Below are 20,207 nucleotides of genomic sequence, written 5' to 3'. Positions count from 1 at the left end.
GATATGTATTACAACACCAACCACAATTATTCAATCGACAGACGACTTGAAACCCTGGCCCTCTTTTAAGCTTTATTGATCCTCCGCCGCTCACACCTTGAATTCATAGTTCTCGTCCCTCATTCTACAATCTTCGGCCTGCTCTTGCACCTCGGTCCTTTGCTGGCACCCACTTTTGAGGTCGGACGCGACATTTATCAAGAGCACAGATGGCAATCAAAACTCGAAAGGTGCCCAGCACTAGCCGCGTGACCATAACAATCTCGGGGGCCTGTGATCGGAGACTGAGCGTAATAGTTGTGCCATGAGTTGTCCTTGCGTCTTCTAGCCCATTAATGACACGATCCACATCAAGGCCGTAACCACTAAGTGGGGGATCTTGTTCTCATTGCAAATTCTGTACATTACAGTCGTGTCGGGTAAACAACACATGTTGACGCAGACGCAAAAGAACCAGATTTCGATGGCTAGGAGTCTCCATAAAATAGCCATCGTTTGTCTTTGTATAGTTACGTAATTTGCTCTAAGCTTGCTATTTAAAGAGCTGGAATGACCATTCATTAAGTCTCTCTCTATGCTATATGAAGAGATGATCCATGCAGATCATCATAGTTCCCAGATGGACATAGGACGTTTATTGCCTTCAGTGTCTTCTGGATTATTATGTTTGCCATGTGTGTTTCCCCATGTAGTTTTCACTTAAATCGAGATTCTGTGTGGCTGCTTTGGTTATAAGCATTATATGATGAGGATTCACATCCATGTCCGGCAAGAGGAATGTTCCATCTATCTATTTATTATTTTTGGCTTTGACACACTTGGTATTTAAGACCAGTCATTTATATCAACAAGTAATCAAGTCTTTTGCAATCGCACGACTCCAATCTGAGTGGGTGTAAGCTCGGCGATGCCACCGCTAAATGAAGACATGTTGATGATCATAAGCAGCGAGTATCGATGACCGTTCTATATAGCTGTCGATATACAACAGCTATTGATCGACGATTATCATTTGCCACATTATCGGGATGACACAAATAACAGCCAATTGCCGCATCAAACTCGATCATGAAGATGGGCAAGCTCTGCAATATCGGGATGTCTTTTGCGAGCTCTCGAAGGTCAAGAAGCTCCAGCCTTGGAGGGGCCACATCTTCGACAAAGACCCGCGAGGCTTTCGACCAATGCATGAAGAGAAATGGAGCTCCGGTGTCCCCCTAGACTAGATTTCGTCTCTTGCTCAGATTAGTGTACTCCTCCAGTTGACTTACAGTGATTCTTTTGATATAGATTACCAGAAGATGTACGTACTAAATCAGTTTTAGTCAAAGCCTCTTCCAGCAATCCTATAATGGAAACCTTTTTTCCATTTTTTTTTGTCTGGTTAGTCATCGATTCGAGTCCATGGCGCTTTTACTTCTTCAATTTCATGCATGAAGTACATCATCAGTTTGGCCGGTGGGAAGTGTTCAGTGGTCTACTTGATCCCCATTTTAAATCAAATGGGACGATCTCGTCAACGAGAATGGGGGTATGCATTGGAATCAGCAGCTGTTATCTCTTGGTTTTACAGATGATCTGATGGGTATATTCGAAAGGGTGACCTGGGCAACGAACCTGCTAAGACATTTTCAATGGCTTTATACTCCATCATGACCCAAATAGAATTCCTAGACAGAAACTGCACTTTGCAGACTCGCCTGCAAATGAGATCGATCAGATGCAGCAAGTTAATTGCTTTATTTTCCAAGAGATGCCTGTAAAAATCCCTTCACAAACCTTCAAATGCTGGTGAAAGTACGGATAAAGTAAGCAGACCATTGACTAGTAATTTTCTAGCTAGAGTTCCTCGCTGACAACCAAAATGCTTTTCCTTTTTTAAACCCGAAATATCGCCTAAGATTCGGAAGCCATACTCCCATTGGGTGTTCAAGAATCTCGAGAAAAAGCTGTTGATTTTAGTCCTCCAGCTGCTAAATATGAAACGCATATCGCTAAATGTCACACCATAGTAAAATCTTCAAATAGATAATACTAGTCTGTGTTTTGCATGCAAACGAGGCAGGCATGACGTATAGTGGAAGCACCGGGAGAAAGTATACGAAATACTTCATCTATTTTCCTTCTCAATTTACTCATCTCAAAGAGAACAAACGAATCGTACCATCTTTGGGAAACAGGTTCAATGACCATATTTAAAACAACACAGTGCAATATAAGTCTAGAGATCACCAAGAATATTGTCTATAACATCACAAGGAATTGTAACCTTGAAGAGGATAAAAAGAGGCTATCTTCTGAAATTTGATTCGCGGCCCACAACTAGGGTCGGGTATATCATTGAAATGACTCCGCTTCATCAAGCAAGGCCAGATAGAGACCGTAGATTACCAATTATCAAGTCGATATGAGTATGAGAGCCTCCAGTAGCTGCAAACATAAGATGTTTCAGCGCCTGTGCTCTATCGAAATAGAATGCACCAGAGACCAATTTGTCCTTCGGCTGTAAAGCCAACCAAATAATTGTGTCGGCACCTTCCTCTTTAGTTCTGAGCTTTCCAGAAAGCCTTATCAAAGAATAAGAAAGGTAAATAATCAGAGTAAAAAATAAAGCCAAGTAAATAGGAGACAGTGAACTAAGAAAGTAACCGCAAACAAAGAGTTTGCCATACGATTTAGAGAAACCAGGCAAGCTCTTGGCAACACCCGGCGTCTCTGCCCAACCAGGGTGCATCGAGTAGAAGCCGATCCCTCTCTCCTTGTGTACCTCAGCCCACTTTTCTGTTAGCGCAACCTAATAGAACAGATAAGAGTTAACAATGACTATAGAAGTACAGTTCTGAGTTTCCTTTCACACTCGTATCTTTGAGGCTTTGACACCCCTTATCGTATTTTCAAGAACTACTCTAACACCCCGTCTAGTAAGTTTCTGAAATAAAAATAGTAAAAATGAGAAAAGTAGTTTTTCAATATACAGATGAGCGGTTTGAGTAGTTATGCAAATACAGGGGGTGTCCAAAGAATATGAGCAACTCTGGAGGGCATCAGAGTAATATATGAAAACAAAGAAGGTCCCCAAGTAACTTTGCTGAAAACTCAAAGATGTCAACATAATTTACCAATAGAAATAACACAGAATCTCATAAAACGACGAGGATCCATCGCAAACCCCTAATAAGGGATTTTCACAAGCATAACCAGTATGTATCATGGAGGGCCGCTCCCATGCACCTCGAGGGATGGCCAATCCTCAACCTCCACTATTTCGGACATAGTCATGAACTGGGTGGAACTCACCAAAGAATCCAAGCCACAATGAAAACGTATCAACATTCTGAAGCCAATACATATATATTAGGCCATTCACTTAGGAAATAATTAGATAACAGAATATCAGTTCACAAGAGAGAGTAGGTGGTTCATCCCTAGAAGATTTTGAACAAACAGAGGATTTTGACATGCTGATGAGAAAACAGAGTGGGACTATATTGCTCAAATAGCCCACTTGAGTGTTCTGAAAGAGTAACGCCGAAAAAAGAAATAAAGAAGAAATTGACCAGTGAGTAGGTCACACTGCTAACCTGAACTCTCTTGTTTCGAGCATATTGCTTCACCCCATCAAAGTTGGCATCACTATACTGCAGATAAAACACCTATAATTTAGGACAACAAATAGGAAATTTAACCGCCGACCCCAACCAGTTTGGGATAAAGGTGATGTTGCTGTTGAAATAGGAAATTTAAATAATTTTCCAAGTGCTCGAAAGATGCTGAGTTGCTGACCTGTAGATCAGTGGTCAAGGGACTTGCATACATTCCACCAGAAGAAACAGTGATGACTCGAGCATCAGGTGACGCTTTATCAAGCAAAGGCAACATTAATTCTGTCATTGCAAAAGTTCCCAATACGTTCACCGCAAAGTTCAACTCCAACCTGAACTTCCAAAAAATGTAGGAAACAAAATAAGTCAAGGCTTCTAAAGGAGACCATAACATAAATTCATCAACTCTGACAAAGAAAAAGCTTGGAAATGCACCCTTCTGGCGTGGTGATCCGCTTATCTTCAAGCAAGCCAGCATTGTTGACCTGATCATGACATTAGACATGTCAGTCTTTATTGACAAAATGGAGGAAGAAATAGGTACGACAACTTGCAAAACATTTATACTTGATTTTAGCACGAGTTGGAATCACCACACTTACGCATTCCCTTAGGGCTACCCCTAGGAGCACAGACCTATGTAATCTCAGGTAATTGTCCAGTATGTATGAAACGGGAGGACTACCACACTAGATGGGGATTATTGAAAGCCGAAAGAGACCCGGACACCCCATTGATGTGAAAATGAAAAAGTAAAAGAACTTGCCAATAATTCAGATAGTGCTTTCTTATTGAAAAGAACAAGTGAGGGGAATAATCACACAATTGAGAAACCCAAATAAACACGCATATGCAATCCCACAAGCATTAGAGTGGGAGATTGAAAACCAACGGGAGACTTACCAAGACATGAAGAGGCAAATCCTTTGAAGAGAATCTGGATGCAAATGACTTGATCTCATTGACAGAGGAAAGATCACATACCTGCACACAAGATTATTAAGGCATCAACTCACATGTAATCAAATATCTATGTAACTGGTGATCTACATGATCATCCAGGAGTATTAACTTCTCAAGACCTACAACAGGCAAACACCAAAAATCCTTCCATAAGAATATCTCGAGACAAATAAAAAAATAATAAATGGAAACTACTACATACCTCCAAATGCACATTCGGGTTTCCCGTGGTAGATTTTATCGAAGAGAGGGCAGCTTCTCCTCTCTCCTTGTTGCGGCAAATCATATAAACATTAGCCCCACTGAAAGAAAACATTGAACTCGAGATTATTGGCTAATATAAGATAAATTGAGAAGTTCCCTTAGAGAATGTTGAACATGCATTCACGCATGAGAAAGCAAAGTAAGCACATGAATAACACAGTTGAAACACAAATACCGCGAAGCGAGACCCTCAGCAGTAGCATAACCGAGTCCAGAATTAGCTCCTGTAACTATGCAATTCTTCCCTTGTATTGGAGCCTCCATCTCTTCCGACTTGAACTTCTTTGCATGTTCGCTGTTGGAGCAAGTCCATCAATGAGATAAAGAGGGATTTTACAGAAAAGGTGTAAATCAATTGACAATGTCCATATGGAGACTCGTTTACAGAAGGAACCGCGAGTATGTTCGGCGCAAATTACTTTAATTGATTTCTATATTCCAGAACGAGGAAACGAATAAAGCCCAGAAAACCAAAATCAAAGCATGAAATCGGCGCGATCCTACTCACACGAAGCCGGGCTTGGTGAAATTGAGGTACCCATATACCCCGAAAGCCGTCAATCTCCATGCCTGCCCGTGCAAAAGACGACCAGAAAGAAGGAAAAAAAAGTGGAAGCCTTTGAAAATGCACGAACGCAGCAGTTTCAAGAGGAAGAAGAGGATGGTAATGGGTGGTGAAGAACTTACCTTGAGGAGGAACATGGCGAGTGAAGTGAGAGAGATGTGGAGTTGAATTTGCAGCGTTCCCATGAACCCGGGACGTACGCTCCATTGCCACTGCGCCGCCGTCGGAAGCTTGAAGCATCTCGCCTTCCGCCACGTTGGATGCAATCCCACCACTCCTTTGTTTTTGTACTTGTCGATATTTAGAGATATCGTAGAAACATTCATATAACGTGGCACGCGCTTATTTTGTCCTAAATATCCTCAAAAGAGAAATTAATGGTCGGGTTACTGTAACGCTGTGTTTTAGAACGCTAATTCAAGTTAGTAACATAAGTACTGTGCTCATTGCCAAGTCTAAATTCTATCCAAGTAAAATTAGGAGAGAACATTATCCCGTATCCAAATAAAACTTTCTCCATCTTTTCGATTGTGAATAATTTCAAGAGGCCTTATTATTATTATTATTATTATTTGGCTTTGTTCATGCATAGGTAAATTTTATTTGATTGTGTTTATAAATGATTGATGATCGGCTTGCAAATTTATCCTGCGTTCCTTTTCTTTTTTCTTTTTTCGGTCCACTTTCAAATTGTCAATATTTCTTATCGTTAGCCGAGTTCCGTTTGGGCTACTTACCAACAATAATCCGATAATTTTTTTTGGTAATTAGCAACTCATTTACTGATTGAAGCCTGCTCGAATTATATTGCTGGAAATTCAATAAGCGGTTTAAGCCAAATGGAAATGGCTTTACGGCAGCACGAATGAATAAATGAATTTTATCGTGCTAGTTTAAGAGAATCCCCGACTGGGGATGTTAATAATGTTACACGACATGCTTTGTGGGATCAATGAGGAGCAAAGTTCATGCTCATGTTTGAGCTTACATTTGGCAAAGAGAGTAAGTAGTTCTCTTGCTTATTAGGCACACTCACACCAGCAAGCCAGGAAGGAGAAGGAGAGGAAGTAGAAGTGTTTACAGAGATTTGGTGAACTTGGACTAGCCCGAGTGCGACGGTCCGTAACATTTGTCCTTTCCGCTCGCTTGAAGATTTTCCATCCCGATTATTGCACGAGTTTGGCGGCGAAATTGGCCCGGGCGGCATCATCTTCCCACTGTAACTCGGCCCACCAGTTGGCTTCCGCATAGACCGATTCCAAGCTTCCGCGCGCGCTGTTCGAGTCTACCGGCAACTTTCTGAGACGAGGGCACCCCTCTATGGAAAGTGTGCCCAGCTGAGGAAAGGATAGAGTCTGGTCGCAGATGCTCGTTAGTTTTGGAAGACTGCTGATCACTAGAGATTCGAGACGGGAGAATAGTCCTGAAGCAGCCAATTCCTCCGGCGCAATTCCATCCCCAATTATTTTCTCCATCGAATGGCATATGTAGACAGCCAAGCGCCGGACTTTCGGAGCGTGAACGAGCCATGACAAGTCCGTTAGCCCGCAATTCCACACCGTAACCACGACGAGATTGGGAAAGCAAGAGCAATCGGGCGCTCGTCCTCCTCCTGGAGTGATCTCGATCTTCCTGAGCATGGCGCAGTCCTCTAGATAAAGCTCCTCTAAATGCGAGAAGCCGCCGCTGCCTGTTGGTGAGTAACTTATTGGGATGCAGGTCAAGTCCTTGCTATCAGTGATCCCCGCTCTCCTTATGCTTCTCTGCAAACTCGGGCATTGAAATATCTTCAAGGCAGAGCAAGACTCGAACACTACAAATGATAAGTCCGCGAGATGTTGCATGCGCCTTAATTCCTCTAGTATCTCATCTTTGTTCACTAGACCCGAATCCCTAGTTCCTGTACCCCACAGGCTGAACACAATCAACGGCAAGCATTCGATTGCCCCTGCCGGAATTAGGAAGGGGAAGGCTAAATCGTCTAATAGCAACCACTGTAAATGAGTCAATTTCTTGATTTCCATTGGCAGCTCACCGATGCTAGTGTTCGACAAGTTCAAGTACCGTAGGTTAATGAGATCGCAAATCTCTTTCGGAAATAACTCCATATATCTATTGCCAGAAAGGTTCAGGACCATCAAACGAGCCGTCATTGAGTCAAAAAATCCTCTTGGCAAGAGCTTCACTTCAGTTTCCCTGACAAACAAAGTTTCGAGTCGGGAGCACCCAGATGGTGTTCGGTCGATATTCACAATCCGTGTTCCCCATAGAGATACTTTCTCCGCTTCCTCCCATTTGGAGATCATCTTCGCAGACATGTCTTCTTCCTTCTCTATCACTAGTAACTTGTTCTCCCTTTGCCCGTGGTCACGAGCGATCCAGGTTGCCATATCACGGATGACATCGTGCATCTTTACATTCTCTCCCTCAAAATCATCAGGCCCCCTCTCCAATAGACAAGCCAACTTTAAACTCCCCAAGACATACTCTCCCTTATCCCGCAGACCATATACGTCATCGTTGTCTCCTAGAAAGCCCTCTCCAATCCAGTGTTCAATAAGATCGTGCGGTCTTATGGGATAATCCTCAGGGAAGAGACAACAGTAAAGGAAGCAACGTTGAATGGTATAGTCATTTAAGCTATCATAACTGAACTCTAGTATGTGGTACATTTCTTCCATCGTACCTGACAGTTTGTGTGGATTGTTCCTGAGCGTTGTTAGCGCATGCTTCCACTCATGGGGATTCTTTCTGCCAGCCATGGCTCTCCCGACGGTAGTAAGGGCAAGTGGCAGCCCTTTGCACTCTCCAGCAATGTCCTTTGCAAGCTTTGGAATTTCTGGATCAGAATGTACAATCAACTTTCCGACACTATTCTCAAATAATTCCATGGCTTCTTCAGGATTTAGGCACTGTACTTCGAAAGTTTCGTCGGCTCCCATTTGGTCGCATACTTGCTTCAACCGAGTTGTGAATATTACTTTGGATCCGTTCTCGAGACTAGGATGAGGAACTCCAATTTCCGAAAGCTTCAGCATCGCCCATACATCATCAATCAACAACACAAACTTCTTCCGGGTTAAAACTTCCCACAGACGATGGACCTTCTCATCCCGGGGCCATCGATCCCAGCTCTCATCCGGAATGTCCAGCCTTTTTCTTATAGTATCTCGAATGCTATCTTCGTTCACTTGCCTGGATACCACCACCCAAATAACAACCTCGTATCCATGATTTGCGCGGGAAAGTTTCTCGTTGATCCTTTTCATGAGGGTGGTTTTTCCTACACCGCCTGTTCCGTACAACCCGATCACTCCTACTTGTTTTTCCTCCACGAGCCATTTCCACACTTTATTAATATGGGAAATGTCAGGCCCCACGGTATTATCGGAAATGTCAAGCCCCACGGTCTTGTCCATAGGCATCTCGAGCACTCGAGGAGGAGGCAACGGCAACGTCACAATGGCGAATTCTCCACCCTTAGGTTGGTTCTCTCTCGCTTCATTGAGCATTTCATCGACTCTTTTCCCCAATTTATAACTGGACCAGCAGTTTGGCGGAAGACAACGACTGAGAAATTTGATTCGGTCACGTTCCTCGGCTTCTTGAAGAACTTGATCTACCCGATCAAGAAATTTTTGCACCGTGTCTAACCAGCACGCCACTTCTTCTGTGCGCCGTGCGTCTCCTCCTTCTTCTTGAAGTTCCACCCTTGCCAGCACATCTTTGCGCTTGGCCTTCAGCTTGTCAGTTTCGCTCCGCAACGACCGGACATTATCTTTCAGATTAGAGACGTATCCCAAACGTTTGCTGGCAAAGCCCCATAACTCTTTGACGAGTTCTAAAAGAGAACTTGCGAGCTCCATAGGTTTTTTTTCCGGGACGAGATCGAAAGATGGTCTGTTTAGAAGGTTGGAAAGCCGGCGAACGGGTGGAGTTCGATAAGCTCTGCAATATTTGGGTTGATTGTTCCGGCCAGTAGAACGAAGGAAAGGATATAGGAGCCTTTTCTTCACTTCAAGAGCAGAAATGGAACATTTCTTCTTCTTTTCTATTCGTCGGGGTCGAGCCGCGAGGAATCTTATCGTTCAGAAAATGAAATCCACGAATCATTTGAGCCAAGAAAGAAGGAAGGAATCACGATTAGTCTCTTTTAGAAGCACCATATGGACAAAGGCAAAGAATATCAGCGACCTAGTTTGCTTTGATTCAAGGCAATGCTCATCTTCTTCTTCTTCCTTCTTTGTTGTATAGACTGCGAGGAATATGATCTGTGGGGTGAACAAGCAAGGAATTATTGTTTATAGAAGCAACGAACTATTCGATATGTCAAGATTGGTGCTATCCAATATGCAAATCTCAGGTCACTTCAAATGTACATTTCACACTGCGAACACCAAATATATAATATAACTCATAAGATTATTCAAATAATTTCTAACATTTTGCACAACGTCATTATTTAGAAATTAATCTATCGTAAATGATTAACATCTACACATAAGTTGCATGCAATCAACAACTATGTTTTCTTTAATGGATTTGTTACTTCACAAATTATCAACGTAACTTATGGTGAATGCTATTACTAAAATAACGTAAAATCAATTCATTCAGTTAACATTTACATAAATTATATCTAAGTGCTACGAAAATAAAATATTTTATTAATGTTTTGCGATTTGAAGTGTGGAATTGGTTCCTCATTACATTTACATTTATAAAATGACAAGAACAAAAACACGTTGACGAATTATCTCTTTATTCAGTTTAAATTTACAAGTACAAAGAAAAAGAATATTGACAGTAAATCTATTTCGAAAATTAAATAACTAATGACACATCTTATTGAATAAACACACTTGTTATAATTTCAAACACGGCGATATTTTATACAGAAAAAAAAAAAAGTTGGACTAGTCCTCTTTAATTAGTTATGGCGCTGTCCGAGCCGTACCTATTAAAATCTCTAGATGAAAAGTTATCATCATCATCATCCTCACAATATCAGCTGACCTGTAGCGTTTGTGGTGTTTCTACGTAAAAGATCTGCATAAATCTCTACAAGTGAAATGTTTCATTTCAATGATGACCGAGGCAAGGCCCCATCTCTTCACTAGTCTACTACAACATAAGTACGTGACGCTATCGCGTTACACGGCTCCTTCGATTTATGTCCAAATTCGGAGATTTCTATCCTCGACTTCCATTGTACTTTTTCAAATTCACTTATGACCACTCTAGATATGGTAATGTGCTTCATGAAATTGAGAACCAGCAATGAGATTAAAATAAAAGAAGATTACTGCCTCTTTACCGATCCCACTAATCCTTAACTTTTGAAGGAGTTTTTAAGATAATGATAAACCATCTATTCATTTCTTGTTAGTTAGATTCATTATTCATAGCTTTTACACAAAAGGAATTTTACCAGTGTAATCCCCGTTATGGAGGTTAAATTTGTGGAGAGAATACATTTCTTTCCCTCAACTGGACAACAGTTTTGCTATACTTTGAGGAGGCAACTTCATTTAGTAAAATTAATAAATGTGCCTTTGAAAACAATTTAGCAGTACTTTTACTTCTTTTACGAGCATTTTTACTTAATTGACTCGTCTAGTTACATGTGAATCAGCTACAATTGTTAGGCCGAACAAGAGATAGGTGATGCAAGAATTTTCCTGATATGGGCTTATATTAATTGATATTGTAATTTACCTTTTTATAGATTTATCTAATAAGGTAAGATATAAAGATTTTTAACTAGTCGAATATGGACCTGAATTGTGTGGACCGATTTGAGTCCTACCCGTGATGAAATGGCTTGACTGAAATATCTATAAGTAGCGCTCAAATCTCTCCTCTATCGCTCTCTATATTCTTGGATCAATGAGATAGCCCCTCAACTATGTTAATCCATATAGGCTTCTTATGAGAGTTTGTTTATGAGTTCGTAGGATTAGAGGATAGACTTGAGTACTATTTATAGAGTTTTCAGCTAGGCTCTCTCATCATAAGCCGAGCTCAGCTCAAACCACATAATCCAAATCCATATTCAACTAGTTAAGAATCATTATCTCTTACCTTAATAGACCAACACGTAAAATGGTAAATACAATCTCAATAAATGTAAGCCCACATCAAGAAAACTCTTACACGCGAAGCATCGACTTTGACAAGCTAAAGACTGCACATTTAAATTATCCAAACATGCGGATGTAGGTCGTCATAAGAAGTGAAAAAGAAAAATTGCAAAGAAAATTGCATAGGCATAGTTTAGTTCTACATTTTTTGAAGGAAAAAAAAAAGATCAACATTGACATGTATAGTTCTAAGTTCTAACGGTCGCTCTCGCAACGGTTAGCATAGTAACTTCATAAAGTTTACTCACTGTGACCGGTTCAAATTACTTGAATGGACATTTTAGTTCCTAAATTTGCCGATGACTAGTCGAACAAGAGCCGAAATCTTGTCGGCACGTCACTTCAAAACATGGGAGTTGCATACCGATCATACACCGCGAGACACGAAGAAGTTATAGTCATGGTGCTGAAACTTGTGTTCCTTCAACCAGAACCAAGCGGCGCGCTGGTACGAGAACATCGTCTCGCGATCGGGCGTCCTCGGATCGACCCAGAACGGTCCGTGCATCTTGTACGTGCTCATCGCGAATGGAGGGATTCTGATTTCGTACGTCTTAGAGCCGCCGCTTTTCAGAGCTTTAGATTCGGCTCTCGGCGGGACGATGCATTCGAGCCTTTGGTTGTCTTCTGGTATGACATTTTCCAAACCTATGCATCATCAAAGAAATTGTCAATCACTTTCCTTCAGTGGAGCTTGTAAGAAGAACTCTGCAAATTAGCTTGTTGTACACCTTTCGGAATACCCCAAAAAAATCGTATAAATACTATACCTGGAAATTGACATGAACTGTTACAAAATACCACAGCACCGATATACGGACAGAAAGAGAACAATGAGGTTACGTACATCTAACTTCGACAAAGACAATCGATTCATATACTTCTCTAGACAAATGTTAGATACATCAGATCCAAATAGTACTTATCAGGTGATGTCAGAAGTGAGCCCCATATATTGATCGATGAACTTGTTCCAGCACACAACATAAAATTGTCACATCGCCTGATGAAACCATTCTTATTCCGAGTTATCAGGTAGCATTGCTCATATCTTTGAGCTGGGGCAACTCAAAAGCAAAGACATTCGAGAGCACAAAAATGTGTTACGGATTTCGTTGTGCATCGTCGCAAAATCGCGATTCCATAGGAATGCAATGAAACTAATGACGAACATGAGAGAGAGAGAGAGAGAGAAAGAGAGAGAGAGGACACGAACCCTGAGTAGACCATGACAACAGGTGATAAGTGAGGAAAGATGCAGACAACTCCTTTTGGTTTCTCATCACCGGTATCTGAATAATCGGGTACCTAAAAACATAAACCGACCATACAATACATAATTAGTTCATGAACTTCTATCTTGACATTAGATTAGTAGTCGCTAATTCGTGATCCTTGTGAGTTAAGAGATGAGTAACGATATGTACCAAGCGACGGCCACCCAACTATATGGAGTGAGGTCCGTGCTCTCGAAAGTCGTCAAGCCGGGATACTTCTTTGCCAGCTCTTTAATCTAATTAAAAAAAAACATAATCCACCATTTGTAAAAATCATATTGAAATCATGACCAAATGACAATGTTTATTCATGGATGTTTTAGCATATCCAAAGGTTTACTCACCTTTATGGTGAGGGGAACTCTAGCATATGGATTCAGCACCTCATTGTATTGAAAATATAGCTCCCCGTGATGATACTCCGGCGTTTCCTCCGACTCCGACCCTTCTTGCATCCCAAAATCAAAGTCTGAAAATGCCCAACAAAAATTTAAACCCCCGCCCAAAAAAAAAAAAAAAAAACACTTCTTTAGACTGACCCAAAAAAAAATTAAACCCATCAGCAAGAAAGTGGATAGGGATTTTGCCATGAAAGAGATTTTTGTCGAAGGAGTCCGTGCTCGGCACTTCTGAGGATCCGCTCCTGTTGCTTCCATCACTCATGGCATCATTCTCGGACTCCATTGAAGAGCCCTCCCCAGAAAACCTTCATACATCGAGAACATAAATTTTAAACCGCGATAAACGATTATTCGCGACCATTCTGGAAAAATCTACGTGTTAGATCTATCTAAGCAATAATTTTCAATCTACTTTGGCAAATGTGAAAGAAGGGCCGCGTTCAAAGAGATTTAGCTGCAAGCAAGTATCGATAGAGACCTGAGCGCGGTCGGAAACTTCTGGTATGTGAACACTTGAATGGCTGACAAGGAAGGGAAATAGTATTGCACCACCGATTCGCCGCAGGGCAGTACTATCGGGACGCCCGCCCCGTACGCGCTCCACTTCTCGTAAGCTTTCCAAAAATCGCCGAGGCAAAACGAGTCCGCCAGGTCCTTCCCATCCGTTTCGCTCTTGTCCTCCCCATGGCTCGGCTGTGGAGAAAACAATTACATCATGAGGATTTGTTTCCCTAGTTTTCTAGTCACGTCCAACACAACCTAAGACACGCAGGGTCTCGTCATGCCTGTGTCGCAATCTTAGGAAATTCAGGAACGTTCGTGCGAAAAAACGCGACAAGCTTCTCACTACATTTGAAAACAATTAGCCACGTCAAGTCTAGGCTTTGCGCGACGTAATCTCTTCATTTCGGAGCTATGAATCAAAGCATTTCTCTATTTCGCTAAAACAAACGAAAAAGAACAGTCGAAGCACAATAATCTTAATGCCCACCAAATTCGTGACGAGATCATAGTGAAATAAACCCAAACAAGTAAATTGAATAGACTAAAATAAGTACATGAGAACTGTCACGGATATAAATCTTTGAAAATCACCTAGAGAAAAGAACCCCGGTTTTCCAGCCATTTCATTCAAAATTGATTTTTACCATTTTGGCCCAAATTTCATTCTTTTATTATTATCTTTTTCGGTCAATGCCAGAATTTATAATAAATGGTGGTGGGGTTTGCTTTTGAAAAAGACAATGTTATTTCGGGCTCCCATTTATTTTGTGAAAAATAAATAATTTAAAAAATATTTTCCTACGACCAATTGATTGCATCATTTACACAAATATATGAACAGAAAATATATATATATATATATATTATATTGACTAATTGTTTTAGGCGATACAAACGATATCTTTTAAATTATTCATTTTTGGCGAAATAAACAGTGCCTCAATATAATATATTTTCTATTGACTAATTGTTTTAGGCGATACAAATGATATCTTTTAAATTATTCATTTTTTGCAAAATAAATAGTGCCTCAATATAAGTCATCAGCTCAAATAAATAATCAATGGCAAACGCAAATTTCTTAATTAATTAAAGTTGAGTTTATGAGAACATGATTATTTCAAACAGGACATCCTTCCATCGATCTATCTACATTGGAGAAACACCCAAAAAAAAAAAATCACTGCCTTGGAAAAAAAAAACTACAAATGTGCAATTCAACAAAGAAAAAGAACAGAAAAGAAAATGGAGAGGTAGAGAGAGATACCCTAGGAACCTCCTTGACTGGAACAGTGGGAATCACTGAGAAAGGAAGACACTCCATGTTCGTCCGATCCTTCAAATCTGGAACCAGTCTCAAATCCCAGCTTGTTGGCGCCATTGTTATCAACCTCAACCTCTCTCTCTCTCTCTCTCTCTCTCTCTCTCTCTCAGACTGATACAGAGAGACTGTAAAAGAGAAGCTGCCCTCCTCCTCTTCAAGCCTCCAAAGTGGTGACTGGTGTCTGCAACAGCAATGACATGAGGGAATAAGTGGAGTGCCAAATGTCGGGGAGAGGGTTTTCAGTCAATGCCCTCGACTTCGAGACCCATTGAAGATTACTTTCCATTTATCAAAACTTGATATCTCAACCCATTTATTGATTTTCTTGAACTTTTTTTTTTTTGGGATGATGGCTTCTCTTTCCCTTAATCCGGAAAAGAATTTATAGCAAAGGATAAGCCCATCACTCGACAGGATTCCCCCTCTCCTATTCTCATTAATTGCTTTCCGAAATCTGCTAGATACAGAATTAAATTCTAGATACACTCCTAGTATCAACATGCATTAATATTTGGAACAAAAAAAAAAATGCTTTAATATCACATATGTCGACCATTATTTGCATATGATGTCGAATGATATTGGTTGTGTTTGGGAGTGTCCATGGCAATTTGTTCAACATGTCTCCTTCAATCTAAACATGGATTTTTTATCTCCAATTTTTACACCAAAATTTCATGCAAGCCCAATTCTTAAGATGCATTTTATTGCTTTTTAATAAACAATGGACAATATCGTGATTTTAAAATCAGCTAAATCAATTATGATACGATCTTTAAATCTCATGTACATTCTTAAAAGGAAATTCCTTAGCTGACTGTCCCCCTTCTGTGAGACGGTGAGCTATTGACCACAAATTTCGGTTGCGGAAACGGGATCACTTGCTTATCCCGTTTTCACAATTTAGACTCCCACTTTCCTTTTTTTTTTAAATTTTTTGTATTTTTAGTGAAAACTCAAATTAGAAGATAAAATCATAAAAGGGCGACACAATCAAAGTTCTAATGAAACATATCCAATTAATAATATTCAAATAATAAGTTACATCTTTAAAAATAGTAGATATTTTTATCTGGCCAAATAAAATAAAACGCGAATATTGTTCCCAAAATTACAAGAAAAAAATTTCTTAATAACTCAAAAAAAGTGGAACATAATTTTGACTCGATATATCTCTTATTTTATAATAATTAGATTTATCTTTCCAAATCAGATGAAATCTTGAAAAACTCGATCCTTTCGATACTTTATTTAATTTTTTTTTCAATGAGTTTTGGATGATATTCTTAATGCATAGAAAGTAACTCCGAATTTTAAAAATAATGACTGCGCATGTCATGAAAAAAGTCAGTGCATCAAAAATTATTACGATTCCTTATTTTAATTTGTCGAGAACAAGAACCCTAAAGGCCATCTTTAATAAGATCAATAATGAATTGGATATGAAATTGTTGCATATTTAATAACCTTGTGTTTAGGAGATTGTTGCATGCTTCATGAAGGGAAAAAAAGCAGATGAGACTCCCACCCAGCAGTAGCACGTATGGCCCGTGGATGGATGGTGGACAGGTACATAGAGAATGTCGTCATAATAGTGTTTATAATAAATAAGACTAAAGAATAAGATTTTTTTTTTCCTATTTTGTTTTAGAAAAAGAGTTGCTTTCCTTCTAAACTCTAATAACGAGAAAAAGGAAGTTTTAGAAAATCTTGAAAAGATTATATACCGGGATTTTTTTTGTTGCCTTCTTAAAAGAAAATTAAATTGTGTGAGCCGTGAGATTTGAAAAAAAAGAGAGTAAAAAACACTTGCACAACGGATATTTTTATCTTTGTGAATATCAGTTATTTAACTTGTTTTAATATTTGTTCTCTTTGTTAGGGCAAAAAAAAAAAAACATAAAATTTGCATGGGTAAGTTTGACAAGACATGTCTCCATTATATATAGCGGAGACATGTTCCCGCTACCGGCCATCGTGACATGACATGGCAATCGTTTGAAAATGGGTTAATGCCACGAAAAACCTCAAACTGGTACGCATGTGATAAATTTACCGCAAACTATTTGTTTTTTACCACAAAAAATTCTAAACTGATACACCTAAGCAAATCTACTTTAAACTATTTTTTTTACCACCAAAAATCCTAAATTGGTACATTTGTGACAAATTTAACATAAACTAATTTTTTTTACCATGAAAAACCCCAAACCGGTACACCCGTGACAAATTTGCCCTCCGTTAATTTGGGTTAATATCTTGAAAAAACCCAAATTGATACATCTATGATAAACATATGGTAAAAACCCCAAATTGGTATACTCATGAGCTGTCACATGTTATCCAACTCGGCTATTTGACCGTTAGATTTAACGAAAACTAACGGATGGTAAATTTATTACATATGTACCAATTTTTGGTAAATTTGTCATAAGTATGCTAGTTTAAGATTTTTTGTGATAAAAAAATAGTTTGGATAAATTTATCACGGATGTATCGGTTTGGGGTTTTTCGTGATATTAACCCTTTGAAAATTTAAGCTCGATCGATTACGATTCGGTGGGTGAAGACTTACTCCCTAAAACCAAAAAATAAGGTTAACAAAGTTACTTTCAATTGAATGTTTCAAGTGAAAAGTAACCAGTTTTGACTTGAAACATTCAATTGAATTCCAAAATCACTTGATTAGTTTAAGTAGGGAAGAGATCACTTTACTCGCTCAATGGAAAAAAAATAGGCAATCAGAAATTTGCCAAGTGTGTGGTTAAAACTTACTCATAATGCTCAAAATTCTAAATTTGGCAGGAAAATAATATTATTGAGTACTTAATATTCAACCATTATCAAAATACCTTTTTACTTCAATTTCTCTACACTTAAAATTCTGTAGCACTTGGTTTTCAGTTCTATCCAAGGAGTTACATAGCGTTGTGCGTACACTTTTTAAGTGGCTTTCCGTGCTAGAGCAAAGCTGACGTGTTCTCCGGGGAGGGGGATGCTGCATAGCAAAATCATTCTTGAACTTTGGCCCGATGTGTAATGTAGTTCATGGACTTCTAATTTGTTTGATGCGGTCTCTCAACTTTAGCCCAATGTTAATGTGTTCAATGTGGTTTCTGAACTTTAACTCAACATGCAATGTTGTCTTGATTTGTTCAACATGATCTTTAAATTTTTGGTACACATTTAATGAAGTCCCTAAACTATATGAAAATTCATTCCATCAATCAATATTGATAGATGGGACAGAGACGTATGCCGTCTTATCCGTAACGGAGGATGGCTTATCAATCAAGCACATCTCAATTGTCAATTTCAAGACGCAGCTCCTTCTCAAGCATACAAATTTCCTCCTCCAAGAGCATCTAAACGAAATTCTTTCGCGCCTTTATGAGTGCGCAGAGTTCTTGCTTCTTTGAGCCAATTTCTATGAACCGCAAAAACCAGGCACAAATGATGTTTGTTTTTCATTTTAGGGTGCGGTTGCTTCACGAAAGATTCCATGATAAAGGAAGATAATTTCTTTTCAGGAAAACGGTTTGTTTGTTTTTCTTTGTTTAGTGATATATGACCGACGGGTTCTGGTGTTTAGTTCTTCTATGAAAAAGATTTCAATCTCATGACTTTATCTTAGGCCAAAAAATAAATTCGAAATTTTTAGTTTTTTATTTCCTACATTTTTATTTTTTTCTTTTTCTTTTCTTTTACCGCACCCGTCGCTTGGCCGGGCTCGGCCTCGCTTGAGACCGGTGAGGCCAGGCCGAGCCTCGCCAAGCAACCTCAAGGCCAAGACTTGCCGGTGAGGTCAAGCCTCTCCGGCCCGCGCCTATGGCCGGTCACCGGTCCTTGCCGAGGCCTAGCGATCGGCCGAGGGAAAAAAAAAGATAAAAATGTTAAAAATTGTAAGATAACATATTAAAAAAAATCGTGAGGAATAATTTAGGAAAAAGTTTTCACCTATTTATTTTCCTGATTTTATGCATGAATATTTACATTGATCGGAAAGTGATTTCGATTGACTTGTCACTTTCGACGAGCCAAACGAGTGAAAGTTCGGAAAACAAATTTCCAAAAAACACTTTCACTCAAACAAACACACCGACCTTCTATTTACGTGACAATCTATCAAGATTAGCCCACCTTATTCTGTTCCAAAGGACCACATTTTTTTACCCATGCATCTCGAGACTGTGGAAACTCCCTCAGTTTAAGCAAGGAAGAGATCACTTTATTCATTCAATTGATGATTAAAACCTACTACTAACATTCAGCCATTGTTAAACACCTTTTTACTTTCATTTCCCTACACTCAAAATTCTGTACTTGGTTTTCAGTTCTATCCAAGGAGTTCATAGCGTTGTGCATGCGCTTTTTACGTGGCTTTCTGTGGTAGAGCAAAGCTTGCGTGTTGTCCGCGAGCGGGGATGCTGCACGGCAAAACCATCGAATCAAAGACCAAAAGAAAGGATTAGAGAACATTTTAGCTACCATCTGAAATGTACCAGAGCCGAGAAAATGATGCAAATGATTCTTAAACTTTAGCTTGATGTGTAATGTCATTTTTAAACTTTTAATTTGCTCAATGCGGTTCCTCAACTTTAACTCAATCTACAATTTTTACCCCTAAATTTTTAATTTGTTCAATATAGTCCATGAACTTTAACCTAATATGCAACGTCATCCATGAACTTTTAAGTTTTTTAATGTAGTCCATGAACTTTACTTCAATATGTAATGTCATTTTAATTTATTCATGTGATTCCTAAACTTTTGGTACATATTTGATATAGTCCATAAACTATGTGGAAATATTCAATGTTGTCCTTCATTTAACAATATCGAATATTTTCATATAATTCAAGGACTAAAGTGAACATATATAAAAAATCCGAGGACCTTATTGAAAAAATTAAAAATTCAGGAATAATATTATACATTAGATCAAAGTTCAAAGACTAGTTGTCTAATTATCCATAACAGAGACATATGCCGTCTTATCCATAACAGAGGATGGTTTATCGATCAAGCACATCTCAATCGTCGATTTCAAGAGGCAACTCCTTCTCGAGCACACAAATTTCCTCCTCCAGAGCATCTAAACAAAATTCTTTCGCGTCTTTACGAGTGCACAGAGTTTTTGCTTCTTTGAAATGTAACGTTGAAG

At 39.3% G+C, this 20,207-nt stretch overlaps 2 protein-coding genes and 1 pseudogene across 2 annotated transcripts; all 3 read right to left on the bottom strand.

The window, feature by feature from the left end:
* Positions 1-2,232: 2,232 nt before the first annotated feature.
* On the bottom strand, positions 2,233-5,686 carry LOC115750697 (dehydrogenase/reductase SDR family member 12). The gene is made up of 10 exons (XM_030688211.2): positions 5,517-5,686; positions 5,338-5,399; positions 5,005-5,124; positions 4,768-4,867; positions 4,506-4,586; positions 4,038-4,087; positions 3,784-3,934; positions 3,582-3,638; positions 2,673-2,794; positions 2,233-2,567 (listed from the first exon to the last, which is right to left on the bottom strand). The coding sequence occupies exons 1-10, from the start codon at positions 5,577-5,579 to the stop codon at positions 2,360-2,362; spliced, it is 1,014 nt and encodes a 337-aa protein (XP_030544071.2). The 5' UTR covers positions 5,580-5,686; the 3' UTR covers positions 2,233-2,359.
* Positions 5,687-6,725: 1,039 nt separating this feature from the next.
* Positions 6,726-9,521, bottom strand: LOC115750742 (annotated as a pseudogene).
* A 2,383-nt stretch (positions 9,522-11,904) lies between these two features.
* LOC115750700 lies at positions 11,905-15,100 on the bottom strand. The gene is made up of 7 exons (XM_048273491.1): positions 14,987-15,100; positions 13,694-13,908; positions 13,402-13,520; positions 13,159-13,283; positions 12,965-13,050; positions 12,754-12,845; positions 11,905-12,185 (listed from the first exon to the last, which is right to left on the bottom strand). Exons 1-7 carry the CDS (start codon positions 15,098-15,100, stop codon positions 11,905-11,907), a joined length of 1,032 nt encoding a protein of 343 aa, XP_048129448.1.
* Positions 15,101-20,207: the final 5,107 nt, after the last annotated feature.

This window comes from Rhodamnia argentea, chromosome 2 (genome assembly GCF_020921035.1).
Source record: "Rhodamnia argentea isolate NSW1041297 chromosome 2, ASM2092103v1, whole genome shotgun sequence".
Lineage (NCBI taxonomy): Eukaryota > Viridiplantae > Streptophyta > Magnoliopsida > Myrtales > Myrtaceae > Rhodamnia > Rhodamnia argentea.
This window is presented reverse-complemented; position numbering and strand designations above follow the sequence as displayed.

Bases quoted from the DNA above. Each gene is read 5' to 3' on its own strand.
- LOC115750700 (XM_048273491.1), bottom strand. From the start codon at position 15,100: ATGGCGCCAACAAGCTGGGATTTGAGACTGGTTCCAGATTTGAAGGAT. The intron at 13,284-13,401 runs GCAAAATCCCTA...GGGCATTTTCAG, and splicing joins CGACAAAAATCTCTTTCATG to ACTTTGATTTTGGGATGCAA. The intron at 12,186-12,753 runs GTTCGTGTCCTC...GATGATGCATAG, and splicing joins GTTGTCATGGTCTACTCAGG to GTTTGGAAAATGTCATACCA.
- LOC115750697 (XM_030688211.2), bottom strand. From the start codon at position 5,579: ATGGGAACGCTGCAAATTCAACTCCACATCTCTCTCACTTCACTCGCC. The intron at 4,587-4,767 runs GTATGTAGTAGT...TCTTGTGTGCAG, and splicing joins ACCCGAATGTGCATTTGGAG to GTATGTGATCTTTCCTCTGT. The intron at 2,795-3,581 runs GTTAGCAGTGTG...CTGTTCTATTAG, and splicing joins CTCGAAACAAGAGAGTTCAG to GTTGCGCTAACAGAAAAGTG.